This window comes from Hibiscus syriacus, unplaced genomic scaffold (assembly GCF_006381635.1).
Source record: "Hibiscus syriacus cultivar Baekdansim isolate YM2019G1 unplaced genomic scaffold, ASM638163v2 tig00111392_pilon, whole genome shotgun sequence".
NCBI lineage: Eukaryota > Viridiplantae > Streptophyta > Magnoliopsida > Malvales > Malvaceae > Hibiscus > Hibiscus syriacus.
The window spans coordinates 2,432,480-2,448,542 of NW_024063078.1; the positions used below are offsets into that span (position 1 = coordinate 2,432,480).

Sequence of the window (16,063 nt, forward strand, 5' to 3'; positions counted from 1 at the left end):
CCTAAGTAAGTATATGCACTTTATTCTGTTGTTGGCGGGAAATCTAAGGTTAATTTGCGGTTGATTTTAACTTAAAACATTATTATATCTACTATAAAAAATTATACAATTGATAGTAATTTCGGTTATAATCGAAAATGTTACATTAGAACGGGTTTTAACTTAAAATGTTATTTTATCTACTTTAAGATGTTATAATAATTTTGACTACAACAGAGAATGTTATATTAGTTTCTTGACGGTACCTTTTTATGTTATAACTAAAATAGTTATGCAAATTATATTATTTTTTGTGAAGAACAAAATAATTTTGGTTTCAATCTAAAATCTTAATTTACTCTAAAAATTACGTGCTAGGTAAATTTTCCGTCACAATTGATTGTAATCTTTATTTAACTTAACCAATTGTATTTTACACTCTTCAAACATGTGCATTGATCTAATTAGTTTTTAAGTTGTGGAAAGATTATTATTACACTAATGCAAATTAATATAAGAATAAAAACTGAGTTAGTTTGATGTCACTTTCTTTAAGGTAATATACATATGGTCCCCCATTGTCATGCAAAAAAGGAGGTTCCGTAGTTATGGTCATAGCCCTATAAATGTATGATCTCCATCAAAAGCTGCCAAATGGTAGGACACCTTTGCATATAAAATCCCTAAAACTGAGTTCATGCAGGGTACAATCTGCTTCCCAAACCCCAAGAATCCTTCCATGTCTGCCCAAACCCAGCAAACCCTAAACCCGCTGTCTAAACCCCAAAACAGATACATGATTATAAGTAAGGAAGAAAACCCTAAACCCTCTGGTTTCACACATGTGGCCAATCTCCGACCACCTTCCACACGTGCCAAAACTCATTTTTCGGTAGCCGCCTATATCCCAACACCCAAGGTGGCCACTACGACCAATGTCCCTTTTAGAAGATTCTTTCTTCTTTGTATATGAATAATAAAACTTCATCACACCATACATATGCATATGGCCTAGGATCTAGAGTACTAGATCAAGGCTTACAGAAGGAGACTAAAGATTAAGCAGTTTTGCTTATGTGGCAGGTGATCATTGGTTTGGGTTTTTATACCGTGGATCGTCTCCTATATAAATTTGTTCAGCTTGCATGCAATTGTGTGAAAGGGACGGGGATGCATGGGATGATTATAAAGATCTTCAACCAGAATCATATCTGAAAATTACATCTTTGGTTAGTCACGCGGTTTTTATTGTTTTTTTTTTCTTCCTCCACTCGTTTTAAGCTTTTATAACACAGGAATCTGGTGCCATGAACTTGATTCAATGGTAACAGGGCCTAGGGGGATTTCTGGTAGCGAAGTTAGGACTTTCGTATAATGGGGGTCTTATACATGCACTAAAGATTATTATATTTTTTTATATATAAGATTGAGTGAATACTCTCTCTCTTCTCCTCTTCTTCCTTCTCTCACGACGAAACTGTCTCTAATCTTCAGTTATCATCTTCTCCCGAATCACCGATTACAATACTTGGCATAAATTGGAAGAGATAAACTACCCATAAACAAGTTGGACAATCCCATAAACTAGTAAAGTACCCCCATGGACTCAGCTTTATTTATTTTAAGGTGTTTTCAAAATATGCAGAGATCAGGGCATCATTGAAACCCTACAACATAGCTGGGCAGATTCACATTATCATGACCAAATCGTACTCTTTATGATTGCTCTTCCACCTTTTAATTATAATACAATTATATATAAAAAAGTAATTAGATTATAATATAATATATGTCATAAATTCCAAAGCATATATCAAATTATTATGTTAAAAACCACCACCACCACCTTATTATTATAAGCTTTATTCCCATAAATCCAAAACCAATTTACAAATAACATCAGTGCATATTTTAATTATGTATAATCTAAACCCAACTTGTACCACAAAATATAATAATAATAATAATAATAACCACAAAATTATATAGAAGAATTAGAAGTAAATTGAAAAGGATTAAAAATACATATTTTGCATGAAGATGAAAAGACGTAATGTTTGTTTGCTACTTGTGTCTAAAACTGACACTCCCAACTACTTGAAACGGAGTTGTAACGTCCTTTGTGTCTCGGATCATGTATAAGTGGTTCTCAGTTTCCGACACGTGTCTCTAGGTACTATTCTACTTTAACTCCTAATTCACCCTCTCTTTCGAGCGTTAAATACAGTACTCCATTACGGGACGGCCTTTGCATTACACGCGCCTTTTGATGAACTGCTTCTGGATTTTTTTTGAACAGGGTTTGCTATTTCTAGGCTGGAATTTGTACTTCTCATGTCGGTTTTACTGATTTCTGGAAAGAATTTTTTTGTCCTTTTTATTATATATATATATATATATATATATCATATATATCGAGGAAACAAATTTACCAACATCATGATTTTCTTAATATATTATTAATACTATATAAACTTTTATATATTTTTTAAAATAATAATAGATGATTATTAGATAATATTTATTTAAAAAATTTAAGTTTCGTAGATAGAGATAAAGTTTTAAAATTGATTAAAAGAATAACAAACATATAAAAGGGAAAAGAAAAATACCAAAAAACAAAAACATGTATAGCTTTTAACAGTTCATATGGTAGATTTATCTGTTCTTTTATTAGCGTTCTCAAAACTTAGTTTTTAATTGCATCAAATTGATGCCTAAAGAAAATCCAAATCTTTCATAACCCTCTGTCTATAAAAAACCGTTCTTTTTTATCATCAAGCAAAAGCCAATTGCAAATATACAAAAGAGCCTCTCCTTTGTCTCTCTCTCTTTTTTCTTTCAGTTGCCAAAAACCATCAAACCCCTATTATTTTAATGGCCACTTCACTCACACTCTCGAGTCCAAACACAGATAACCCAACAACAAAACCCATGGGAGACGAAGCTAAACCAGCCATGGAGTTTGTGAAGAGCAACAAAGGGAAGAAACCTAATGGGAAAGCCCCGTGCCCAAAGAAACAGCCACAAAGAGGCATGGGAGTTGCCCAACTCGAACGTTTAAGGAAAATGAATGAAACGAGAACCACAACGGGAATAACCCAGTTCCCTTGTGAAACTAGAGGAGCAGCTGGGAATGTTCCCGTGCTTCACGGTATAGTTCGCTATGGTGTTCCCATGGTGATCAATGGTGGAAGTGGGGGGTTATGGGGTTCGGGAAGTGAAACAGATGGTTTGATGATGCAAAGGGTTGTTGGAAATGGAGGATTTGGTGGGTTTAATGGTCAGGTTTTGGTGGGAAATCCGGGTAATTTGCAGGTCGGTTGCGGTGTTGTGGAGGCTTCTAAAGAGCTCTCTTCAATGCCAAAGTTTCAGCATTGTAAACCTGATCGTTGTGATAGTTGCTTTAAGGTCTAGTTTTTCTTAATCTGCAAAGTTTTTTGAGCTTTGGGTTTAGTTTTGTGTTTCTGGTTTGGACTAGAGTCCTGTTTGGTTTGCTAGAAAATATAACAAATCCAGAAAGTAGACAGTATTTGTCTTGGCCATCTTTATTTCTATCTTACTGATCACTTTTTACACATGTTGCAGAAGAAGCGTTGCAATGGAGAAACGGGAGGGATATTAAACCAATATGGACAAATTTTCCCCAGAAAAGAAGTTGATTTTCACGGAAGGAACCTGGAAAACAATCAAAATTACACCAATGAAGAGATGAATGGATTCAGTGCAAGAGCTGCAAGGAGTGCTTATACCTATGCAGCAGCAACAGGAGGCCAAATGAACAACATCAATGAGGTAAAATGAAATTGTGTTTTCAATCAAATCAAACACATTTCTTTTCTACTGGAACTATTTTGATGTAATTTCATTTTTCTGGGTTTTTTTCTTGGGGGCAGTCTGTGGATTTGTTGGCTATTCACAAGAAGGGAAACTCAGTTGGCACTGGAAGTTATGTGATGGAGTACGAATTTTTCCCAGAGAAAAATGGCAGGAACACGGCTTTCAAAGAATGGGAACTTCCAAAAGAAGCTTCTTTGTCTCTGGGAGGTGAAGCTTCTCATGCTAATGCTTCTAATTGTGTTGATTTGTCACTCAAGCTTTCTTATTAGAAGCATATATATACAGGGAAATTGTCTGTTTGGTTTTACTGTTACATTGATTTGGAGGTGTATGTGTAATTAATGCCCTTTTGACAAAAAAACCAAATTCCAAACACAGCTTTAAAAAACTTAATTATATATAATTCTAAATTTACTGCAATTGATCTTTATGCTTTCTGCAATCCATTTTGTCAGCTTCAAAAGATTTGTACATGTCCCAAGCTTTAAAGCTTGGCCCGGAAACTATATGTAAAAGAAGCTGGCTTTAAAAGACGGCTACCATTGCTATATATAGAAGAAGATCTGATCTTGTGTTGTTGCATGTAGAAACTGCAAATCAATAGTTTCAATTGGCTTAAGTAACCCTGGCTGCCATCAAAATGCTGAGTTGTGTGAATTTTTGCATTTGATCATTATAGCTCCAATTTTTAAGCTCCATTTTTTTGTTATATTTCGTAGTTGTCTCTCTCAATAATGTCGTTTCTAAGATTCCATTCTGTAGGTTAGGGTTTTTGAGATTATGTATATATATAGGATGGAAAGAATGGGCTAAAAACCCTAGCAACTGTTACCGTCTCTCTTTCAGAATTTTATTTTTAGTTTTTTTTTTCCAATGTGGTGAGACACAAGGAGGGTATCTCTAGCTTTCTGTTAATGGGAGTGAGCTAATTGAGTAAACCTTTTTAGGGTTTTGCTTTTGAAAAAAGTGTAACCAGAGCACTGTTTCCGGGAAAATCTAAGCAAAACGACTCTGGAGATGATCAGAAACTGGCTGCTGCTAGCTGCTACTGTAACTGATGAGTGCAGTGAAGCTTTTCAATATAAACTTGGAACACACAAATAATCTTAACAAAATCTAAGAATTTTTTAAATAAATTGTAATTAAACCGAAAATGACTGGAAACCAAACAGTTTTGTGTAACATTTAGATATGCAGGATGTGGGATTTATAGTCTGGTTAATTGGTTGCTCTCAGTGATATGTTTCTTCATTCCCCAGCTTTTCCTTTTCGCTTTATTTTGGTTAGCCATTAAAAAGAAAATCAATCCTTTCAAGTGATTCACGGGTTAGCACATTTTTGCACTGTTCTCTCATTTTCCTGGAAAATACGATGTTGAACTATTATAGGAAATTGCATGCATTGCCACCAAAAAGTAATAGAATTACGTGAACGGCAGGATTCGAACCTGCGCGGGCAGAGCCCACATGATTTCTAGTCATGCCCGATAACCACTCCGGCACGTCCACGAGACTGGTGAAAGTGTTCGATATTTTAGTTACAAAAACTATTTCTTTTAAAGGATAAAGGTCACTTCGCATGGTTTGTTCTTTTGGATATTATTTTGTAAATGTCTGGAACAAAGAAGAGCATATTCTTGATTCTCCAAATATAAATATATAAATTTAATTTAATTTCTAGCTGTTATGAATTATTAAATAATAAATTAAAAATCCTCTATGAACACTTTTCTTTTCGTTTTCTTCACTTTTACACATATATATTTTTATAGATATATTCTTTATTCATTTAGATAGAATTTGACCTAAATGTTAAAAGATCGCTGATGTTGGTTGAAATTTTCACACACAAAAGAAAACTTTGAAATGCAATCGATTTGAATAATAAGTAAGTTTAAACATATTGTTTAACAATAAATTTAACCTAATTTGGATCATTGAATATTTTTACATTTATGTATTAAATGATATTAACAGTTTATTAAATTGCTGTTAGTTCAATACTGTTTAGCAATATGTGTGGACGGTGCATGTCCTCTGGGTCATGGTGCTGCAGCAATTGATGTTATTGCTCGAGATTTCATTGGTTTCGTTGTCACTAATCACACATGTATAATGGCTGATTATGGGATCCCTCCATTGTTGAGGCTATTGCACTCACTAGTCGAGAGCGATGCTTCTAATTTGGTTCGTCAATTCGTCATATTGATCTTTCCGTTGCGAGTTATTATTTTGTCAAAGTTCGTCGGCTACTGGATACATCTTCTCATATCATAATTTGCTTCGTCCGACGCTCAACAAATTTTACTGTTCATGCTTTAGCTAATTGATCACCTGTTGAATATGATTTTGTCACCTTTATTTATGACTTTCCGAATTGTGTTTCTTCTTTCATCTTCCAAGACGTAATTATCGGTTAATTAAAGAGCATTTTCATTCAAAAAGAACTGTTTTTTGGATATTAAGAAAAAAAATTGAAAATTTAAATATAAAGGGATAAGTCAATGGAAGTATTACTCCACAAAGTCCAAACTTTTCGACCGCTTCAAAATCTCCATTCATCATCAATCTGAACATCGGTAACTGAATCCCCCAAAAAATGAATCCCTCAGATTACAGTGACCACCCGCTGCTCCCAACGATCAAGATCCACCACCCATCATCCCCTCATCACCCCACCTCCACCGTCACCCCCACCGCCGGCGCCCGCCGCAAGATCGGCGTTGCCGTCGACCTCTCCGAAGAGTCTGCTTTCGCCGTCCGTTGGGCTGTTCAGGACTACATCCGGGCCGATGATGCTGTCGTCCTCCTCCATGTGTCGCCCACCTCCGTACTCTATGGAGCTGACTGGGGCCCACTCCCCCACACCTCACAAAGCCCGGGCACGCCGCAGTCCCAGAAACAACTGGAAGACGATTTCGATGCCTTCACGGCGTCGAAGGTTGCGGATTTGGCCAAACCCTTAAAGGAAGCTGGGATTCCTTTTAAGATCCATATAGTGAAAGATCATGATATGAGGGAAAGGTTGTGCCTTGAGGTGGAAAGGTTAGGGTTGAGTGCTGTTATAATGGGGAGTCGAGGTTTTGGAGCTGAGAAAAGAGGGCGTGATGGGAAGTTGGGAAGTGTGAGTGATTATTGTGTGCATCACTGTGTTTGCCCCGTTGTCGTGGTTAGGTATCCTGAAGATAAAGAGGGCGGCAATTGCAAGGCCGCGGTGACGGTTAAGGAGGCCGACGTAGAGGAAGAAGGTGGCAAAGGTTAATCCTTTTTCGGCTTTTTCTTCTTCAATTTTATTGAAAATATGAGATCTCTGTACTTGTTTCAATGCTTAATTTGGATGATTTGCCCTTCTTTTAAATTGCTTGTGTGCTTTTATATAGTATTATCACATGATCTATACAGCAAATCCTACATACCTAGATTGTTTTTGTTGCGAATAAATGAAATATGGATTCTTGGCAATTTCTATAGATGTTTATGTCGAATGATTTTAGCATTTCTTTTTCTTGATCTATATAGCTAATCCAGCTTGTTAGAAATGTATTAGTTTCTTGCTGTCCTTGTTGCTTATATATTGTTGTGCGGATAGGATTATTTTCCTTGGTGATAACCGGATCATACATGTCACTACAAATGAGTTAGAAGTGCATAATTCATAAATGTGATAAAGTTATGTGATAGCAATTGTTACAACATAATTAAATATGTGTAAACCCTTGATAGGGATAGTTTCTCTTCCCTTGCTTTGAGCTTTGTTCTGCATGTTAGGGTATTAAATTTCGGAAACTAATTGAAATGGGGACTAGTTGTCTATAATGCAAGTGATGCTTTAATGAGCAGGATGGCATAATAAGGTAGTGCCATTTGCTTGGTGTTGGATCTTATAATAGAGGTTGCTGCGAGAATGATAATTGCCTAAATGTGATAAAGACCCTGGATAGCAGTTGCTACTATTTCTTTACCTGTTAATTCTGTGTCAATGCAAGTATGAAATGTACTGCATGAAGTTATCCTGCTCATAGAGGTTTGAATGCACAATCTTTTGATCATGGGAAATGATCAGTTTGTATTAGAAAGATGTTTTGAGTAGTTATTTGCCCACTTAAGGTGAAGCAAGTTTATACTTGAAGGCACTGGAGTATTTCTAGTGCCTTGAGGACCGCATGATCTATTGGAGCTTAAAAGGAAAGTTCTTTTTATTGGCATTTTAAAATCATTGTTACTTTAACTTGGAAAATATGGGGAGATAAATTGATATTGGCATGCTTTGTACTCTGGACAGTTTTGTTAAAGCATGCTTTCCCCCTGATATTCAGACACCTTAAGAAAGATGATGTGGCAATTAAGTGTTCGCTGGACATATTTTCTGGATGCTTCATATGTTGCTGTTGAAAAGTAGTATAGTTCCAATTCATATATGTATGTATGTATGTATAGTTCCAATGTTTTTTATAAGCAAATAGGTCTACATAGTACATACAAAGAACTAAGTAGACGTGCAAAGAACAAGAACCGTCTTTACTTGATATCATTTCCTGGTGGAAACATGTAGTAAACATGAGATTGACTGTTATGAAATCCATAGCATGTTTAACTAGCAATGCTTCCTTAGTTTCTTTTATAACTTTTGGTTTGCCGAATGAAACTTGTTTGAGTTGCTGAATTTTGAACTTACTGCAACCTTGTAAACTGACATTAGTTTTTTATGCATAATTTGTGGCAGATGCTTAGGGTAATTTCAGCTATCTTGGTGTTGGAAATATCTTCAATCTCAAGTTATACCTATCATTCTTATTTCTTTCTATCTTTTGTTATAGTGAGCTAAGAATTATCTGTCTTGAAGAGAAGTGATGAAAAGAGTCTGTCAGTTGATGGTTAAAATGGATTGATCCTAGGGTTTTCTGGTCTTTGTACAACTCTTTAACGATGGTGTTGTTGTACGGTTAACGGGGTTCTTGATTTGATTTTTATGGCACTGAACTGAAGTTATTTTGCCTGTACTTCGATACATACTATGAGATAAACCTTGTGTCAACATTTGGTTTGTGTTTCAGTGAGCTGTTTGTACTTTGAATATGATAAAACATATGAGATAAACCGATTGCAGCTCTCATGCTGTTAAACGCATACCAGGTCTAGAACACCTTCCCAAATAACTACACTCAAGCAACAAGTGAACCCCTGTTTCCGAGCGGAGGATGCAGCTGCCTTGGATACCGAGCCCTCATCTAATTGACCTATTTTGGGTAACCAATCTATCATGCATTGCTAAGCAAGCCACAAAGGAGTGCTTTGGTATGTGGAATAGGAACCATAGACCATGCTTTTGTCTACATGTTGACATTATGCAACTATATTCCTTTGCTTGCAAGAACTTTTTCCAGCTCTAGCTACTACCTGTATAAACATGCATATGCACCATCAGTGACCTACCCTTCAGCACATAGGTGTAAATCCTGGCTATCTACAATGATGCAGCCTGAATTGGTATGGCCCAAATATGTTGGATACAAATAAGAGAAAGATAAGGAAGTCAATATATGCATATATCTTTAATATTTATCTTCATTTAGGATTTCAACGTAATTCGATTTTAGATATAATCGAGATTTAAATATAATTATTACAAAATAAGATTTTATTAGAAAATCTTAAAATAAAAAAATAGAATAAAAAGTTTTCTATATCTTCGAATGAATTAAAGATGGATACAACAAATCAATCAAGTTAATCCACATGGTGTTTTGCAAGTTGATTTTCTTTTTATTATCTCTTAATTATTGCACATTTACACCTTATCCGGTAGCTTTTGAATGGAGTTTCGTTTTCTAGGCACCGTACATTTTTTTTTAAATTGCTAAAAACTATGATTAGCCACATCCAAAATGTATTCTATTCAATCTCACGTCATGTTTTCTTTTTTATATTCTATATATTTCTATTTTATTGTTAGGTTAATTGCTTTACTTTACCTATAATTTATTTTTTATTTGGAATTTCACAAATGCATTCGCAATAAAAATAATTATTTAATTTTAGAAGTATTTAAAGATTATAAATATTTTTTTATAAATACAATTATTGAACTCATTGGATTATTTATATGGTTGAGATATTACATAGTTTTATTATAAGAAAAGATTCTTTCTATCTAATTTATTTAATTAATAATATTAAATTTCAGATTTTGATTTTATTTAGAAGATTCAACATCTCACTCACTTAATTAACTAATAATTTATTAAAAAACTATAAATCTATAATGACAATATTGCATTAATCCTTTTATATGATCATCTATTGCTTTCTTATCAAGATACTTATAAAATAGATACAAATGTCTCTGAGGTCTTTGTATTTTTTTAAAAATAATATGAAATTTAATTTATTTTTACACATAATTTTACTTTCTAACTCAGTAAATAAACATAATGTGACTCTTTGATTAATATTTTATGTCGTTGATCATTACGATACAAATATAAAAACTTTGATATGAAAGTTTACAACGGAAATGTGACTCTATGTTAAGATTTTTTTTTTTCAAAATTAGATCAAACAAAATGATCAAAACTATCGACGAAACAAGAAACACAAATTTAAGAATCATATTTGAACAATTATGGGACGAAATAAAAATCAATCCATACTTGTACGAGCCAAAACGTCTATTAAGCCTTTATTTATAAAGAAACATTTGGTGGAAACAAAGGATCTATGCTTCATTTTGACACGAAAGAAGTCATAAAATGTCAAATTGTACCCATCTATCCATTACCCAAATTTTTTTTCTTTGTTTGTAGACATCAAGTGGGCACATAGAATTAATTAAAAAGTCAATTAACTAATTTTTAACAACAATTTATTAATTATATATATTTTAAATATCAATTTATTAAGTATCTATAAACACAAGTTGATCATTTTTTATTAAAATAATTATTGTATTAAAATATAACCATAAAAAGAAATTCCAACAATTTCAAAGTTGAATTAAAAATAAAAAAAGACAACAATGGCTTTTTCATGTTAAGAAAATTGAAAACATTTCCAGAAAAGAAAATAAAAGGAAATGTATGGTGTAGGTAGGATATAATAAGAGAATTTGAGGAAGGTGAAATCTAACGGCTCTGATCTCTGCTCAACCTGCAGATCCCAATGATCGTAGCCGATGCATCATTATCATCGATAATCATGTGCTTTTGAAGTTTTTTCAAAGAGCTGATGATAGCCGTTGATCTCGACTCTGTTTCACCGTCATCTTGATTAATTGCTGAATGATTAGCTTCGGCTAATCTTGGTTGCTTCAGTAGTCTTGATGAGCTCATTGATGATGATGTTTCTCCACTGGATGATCCTCTCGAGCCTACATGAGATGAGGAGCACGCAATCTCATCCTGCATTTCATAAAAAAGAAAGAAAGAAAGATCGATTTCACCATGTTAAAAAAGATGCTGTTTGGTTCCTTGGAAAATGAATGACAAAGAATTCAAAACAAACAGAAAAGTTTAAAGTTTAACCCATAAACTGGAATATTCATCTAACTTAAACATTTTCAGATTCAAAACTCAATATTGAAGACGCTAAAATTTCATGAATATGATTAAAAGGCCAAAAACAGAGCAAGGGAAACAAATCGACATACGTCAGAGCAGAAACTACGACTTCTTCTCATCCTCCTCAACTCAAAACCGGCTCTGCCACCGCCTTCAGTACTACTCAAAGAATCCGAGCTAGCCACCGGCTTCGCCATCGTGAAAGAAGAATCATCTCCTGACCACGGAACCACCTGATTCTCTGCATCTTCTTCTTCTTCGTCGTCCTCGTCATCATAATCTTCCTCTTCTTCTTCGTGATCAGCCTCCGATGACTCTTCCGGCTCCGTAGCAACATCGCAAGTATTATCGTTGTTGGCGACACAAGACTCGCAAACGGAGACAGCAGGGCTGAGGTGTTGACCGGAGGCGAGCCAGGGAGTAGGGTTTTGACAGACATGGCAGAGGAGGGTTCGGATGTGCTTAGCTATAAGGAAATTGGCTCCGTGAACATTGACGTCGCAGTCCCAACACAAGTTCGCTTGGTCCGATTCGCAGTGCATTCGAGCTAACCCCCCGCATAGTTCACACTTCCTCATTTTTTTTCTTCTCTTTGAAAAGTAAATCTAATGGATAAAATGAAATCTAAGTAAACCTTTTCGCTATTTAAATCGCGTCACGGATAGTTTTGTAATTTTAAAAATAAAATGATGATAATTTGTCACACCTTTTAAAACCTTCGTCTAAACTGTTACAATATCAAAATTAAGATCTAATGTATAGTTCATTAATTCTAATAAAATTCTTAAAAATACAAAATTATAATATATAGTTAAAAACGTGATTTTGACTGTGGAGAAGAGGAGAAGTTGGGAGCGACGTGGAAGACTATGGTGGGTGAAATATATATTTTTCTAAAACCAAGAAGATCGAAGATTGGGTTGATGACATGGCAGATTCTGCAAATCATTCCTGCGTGGACGAATCGAGACCATGGCTGTGGCCAATAGCCAAGTGAACAGCACCTGACTGATTCTCGAAATCCAATAACTGATGATGTGGCATAATGGGCGGGACCTACCTTTACGTTTATCTATGCCTTTCCATTACCCTATCTGTTCACCCTTCAGTTCTTTTTATGCTATTTGAATATTAACTTTATTTATTTATTTTAGAGGGAAAACTAATTTATACTTAAATTTTTAGCTAAGAAAACATTTTTGTGGAACTTAGGTGTGCGACATTTTGAGCGTAATTGGTTTAGAATATTTATCTAATTTATTGATTAATTATTTTAGATTACATTTTATAAAAATTTATTATAAAATAATTTTTATCTTATTTTTGATTTATAATGTTAAAATTGAAATCTATGATTATGTTTAAGAGATCTAATGATTTCTTCTGTTAGATCAATTAATAATTATATTTAATTTAAACAATTTAAATAAAACTTATCATCTTAATGCAGTTAAATTGTTAATCAAAACTGTTAAATATAATATAATTAATATAAAAAATAGGAATGCATATATTTTTAATATAAACAAAAAAATATACAAACATAATTGAAACAATGAAAAGGGGACGGCCTAAAATATATTTTGCATTATCCTATTAATAATGGGAGTATGCGATAAACCTTGGAATGTATGGGCAAGAATGGATTTGTGGGACGGGGGTGGAGCGCTCTTCACTAAGCGTATTTTAGGTAGCGAAATTTTATTTTAATTTCATCAATAAAATTTTGTTTTGCTAGTAGATTTATTAATTTACAATTCGATGATGAGGCAAACTTCACGTGAAAATACCTACGTGGCACACAATTAAAGGAAAGTGCTGGGGAATCAGTGGTCAAATGCCAAGTCGATAGTTTCTTTTACCGATAATTTGATGTGAATATATGATAATATAAAAGGTTACTTATATATATATATATATGATGTTTAAATTTAATACCTTAAGTAAGAATAACAAATCTTTTAACCTCAATTGATTCATGCGTCAAATCTATAGTTTTTTTATTATTATTAATCATATAAGTATAAAATAATATATATTCAGAAATATCTCTCACCCACACCCCTAGCATTTAGTAGGTTTGAATTTGAGACCTCAAGGAATAATAATAATTTATTTACCATCAAAATCACTTGATTTGTGCTGTCAAATCGATAGTTGATAACTACATATAGGGATATATTATATTTTCACAATATAAAAAAGATAAACCATGTATTTAATCTATCATATATTTTTACATTTTGGTTTTGGCCAATAAATTATTTATTTTAAATCATATATAACGTTACATTTTAGTCGCCATCCATTAAAAAATTAATAGAACTGATGATATGGTAAAATTTATTTTTCAATGATGACATATGACATTATCTTATGGCGATACACCAATATTACTATTAATTTTTTAATAACGGGTGACCAAAACATAATTTTAAGTATGATTTAAAAAAAATAGGTGACTAAAACATAATCATAAAAATAGGTGAATGAATAAATATGTAGTTTAACTTAAAATTTATTTGTTTTATATACAAATATAATTATTAGATGAATTTAAATGGTTAATAAAGTTTAAAATTTTATACATTAATATTATTCTTTTTAATTTTCATTTTTACAAAAGAAATAATTTTATTTGAATTTCAATCATCCATGTAAATTCAATTAATGATTATATCTTTATATATATTACCCATGAATAAATTTACAAACATTTGATACATCTACAATATAATTATTTAATTTTATAAACAAAATTAACAAATTATGTGTACTTTTAAATAATCATTAAAAAATTAAATAAATAATTTAGATTTAAAATTCTTAATCTCATCTATAAAATAAAATAATATGATAATAATTCATATAAATAAATGTGGGAAGCTAGAGATGAGGGGGTACTTTGCATGTAGACTCCCTAGTAGGAAACAACAATTTGCCCATCTTAAAAGCAAAGAGTGATGTGGTGTGACCCCCACAACAATTTTCAACGCACGCCACTTGTTTCTTCTTTTGCTCTAACAGCTTAATTTTTTTATAGTTTAATACATAAATAAATACTACTTCAATGTCTAATCCTATTATCTTCCTCTCACCATTTTTTATATTATAATTGAATAAATTAAATAAAGCAAATACAATATATTCAATGATATGTTATGTAATTTTATATTTTAATATTTTTATTATTAAAAATATAAATGTTTTTTATATTTATAATTGTAAGTCCTAGTTTTATATTATTAAAACATCAAGGAAAGTGTACGTTGAAATTAAGCAATTTAAATCATAATGAAAAATGTAATTTAATATGGGTAAAATTATAAATTCAACTTTAATAAAGCCTTTTTATATTTAAATAAAATAAAATTTTATTATAACATCAATTATAACATACTCGTAACAACAATTAATGTTATATTAATTAAGAAGCTTTAATTTATCGATGTGAGGTTGAAGTTGTATGTCTCACCGTACGTTCACGCTCTTCTGAAATGAATTGGAATTGTATGTGTTCATCTCACAGTTCTCTAGACTAATATCTTTCTTAGGCGATATTTTTTTATCCATCTTGTCCTCATTACGATACTTACATATCAATTTTACATGTATTTCTTTATGTCTCTTGTTAATTCTTATCTTATTTGAATGGCATCTTTCTTCCAATTGTTTAACTGACGCTTCATTAATTTCACAAATAGTCATATTTTCCTTGCACTAATTGATTTTGATTTCAGCTCAAAATCTGAGTGCAATGTTACATGTTTTGACTTTTGTATCGTGATTGATTTCTTGAATTATAAGTCGATCCACGTTTATTATACAAAATGTTAATGAATAACATGTGAAATGGTGATTTAGAAGGTGAGAATCTAAAAGAAAAGTTGATGATTTGGAGATTCAATTTTTTGATGTGGATAGAAAGTGACTGGGTCAATTTAAGTTTATTTTAGAAGTTATTTCTTTAAATTATGAATTCGTCTTTTATCATACGACAACTTTATTAATTACATATTCTAAGTATATGACAGTAATGATATTAAAAGAGAACAATCTTTTCATATATTGATTGTTTTGTAAAATAATAATTGTTAGAAGGTGAAAACCTAATCTTTTACCTAATCGATTTAAATATGAGTTGGACTTTGATATATATATATATATATATATATACACATGCATGCCCCATTTATATTGACTGCCAAATAATAAATGAAATAATGTACCTTCTGAATCGTCTCAATGTAAGCAATATATTACCATGCTTAGCGATCCGTTACATGCAGCGGCATGTACATCTTCAAATACTCCAATTTCTTCGATAAATATGATCAAATAATAAATTAAAAGCAAATATTAATAAAAAAAATCTTATACAAGTTAATGCTGATACGACTTCTCTTTTATGTGATAAATGAACCAGGGCAAAAATGTTCAGATAAGGGATTGAAATCCCCCCCCATATTGCAATTTTTTTTAATTGGGGAGAAATTTATAATGTTCGTAGAAGAAGATTGAATAATATGATATCTTCCGAGAAGATAATCGGATGACACAACATTTTGTATATCATCCAATAAGAGCGTAAACAAAGATTATTTGTATAAAATGTTATGTCGTGCGGCCATATTTTCCGAAATTGTCATGTAATTTTGGCATCTTCCTCGATGCTCTGTATAAAAGTTG

The 16,063-nt window shown here is 32.5% G+C and overlaps 3 protein-coding genes and 1 non-coding gene across 5 annotated transcripts; 2 read left to right on the top strand and 2 right to left on the bottom strand.

The window, feature by feature from the left end:
* The first annotated feature begins 2,834 nt into the window (after positions 1-2,834).
* LOC120160331 (protein SPOROCYTELESS) lies at positions 2,835-4,149 on the top strand. Its single transcript, XM_039170758.1, has 3 exons — positions 2,835-3,390; positions 3,568-3,774; positions 3,876-4,149. The coding sequence occupies exons 1-3, from the start codon at positions 2,857-2,859 to the stop codon at positions 4,086-4,088; spliced, it is 954 nt and encodes a 317-aa protein (XP_039026689.1). The 5' UTR covers positions 2,835-2,856; the 3' UTR covers positions 4,089-4,149.
* Positions 4,150-5,245: 1,096 nt separating this feature from the next.
* On the bottom strand, positions 5,246-5,327 carry TRNAS-AGA. Its single transcript has one exon. It is a non-coding gene; the product is annotated as a tRNA-Ser (tRNA).
* A 1,002-nt stretch (positions 5,328-6,329) lies between these two features.
* Positions 6,330-8,888, top strand: LOC120160326 (universal stress protein PHOS32-like). Of its 2 annotated transcripts, XM_039170753.1 has the most exons (3): positions 6,330-7,075; positions 8,542-8,550; positions 8,636-8,888. In XM_039170753.1, the coding sequence occupies exons 1-2, from the start codon at positions 6,418-6,420 to the stop codon at positions 8,547-8,549; spliced, it is 666 nt and encodes a 221-aa protein (XP_039026684.1). In that variant the 5' UTR covers positions 6,330-6,417; the 3' UTR covers position 8,550; positions 8,636-8,888. The 2 variants fall into 2 exon arrangements, with proteins under 2 accessions (XP_039026684.1, XP_039026683.1); XM_039170752.1 differs by lacking the exon at positions 8,542-8,550.
* A 1,923-nt stretch (positions 8,889-10,811) lies between these two features.
* On the bottom strand, positions 10,812-11,963 carry LOC120160325. The gene is made up of 2 exons (XM_039170751.1): positions 11,464-11,963; positions 10,812-11,215 (listed from the first exon to the last, which is right to left on the bottom strand). The coding sequence occupies exons 1-2, from the start codon at positions 11,950-11,952 to the stop codon at positions 10,940-10,942; spliced, it is 765 nt and encodes a 254-aa protein (XP_039026682.1). The 5' UTR covers positions 11,953-11,963; the 3' UTR covers positions 10,812-10,939.
* Between the last annotated feature and the right edge of the window lie 4,100 nt (positions 11,964-16,063).

Bases quoted from the DNA above. Each gene is read 5' to 3' on its own strand.
- LOC120160331 (XM_039170758.1), top strand. From the start codon at position 2,857: ATGGCCACTTCACTCACACTCTCGAGTCCAAACACAGATAACCCAACA. The intron at 3,391-3,567 runs GTCTAGTTTTTC...CACATGTTGCAG, and splicing joins GTTGTGATAGTTGCTTTAAG to AAGAAGCGTTGCAATGGAGA. The intron at 3,775-3,875 runs GTAAAATGAAAT...TCTTGGGGGCAG, and splicing joins AAATGAACAACATCAATGAG to TCTGTGGATTTGTTGGCTAT.
- LOC120160326 (XM_039170753.1), top strand. From the start codon at position 6,418: ATGAATCCCTCAGATTACAGTGACCACCCGCTGCTCCCAACGATCAAG.
- LOC120160325 (XM_039170751.1), bottom strand. From the start codon at position 11,952: ATGAGGAAGTGTGAACTATGCGGGGGGTTAGCTCGAATGCACTGCGAA. The intron at 11,216-11,463 runs GTATGTCGATTT...TATGAAATGCAG, and splicing joins GTCGTAGTTTCTGCTCTGAC to GATGAGATTGCGTGCTCCTC.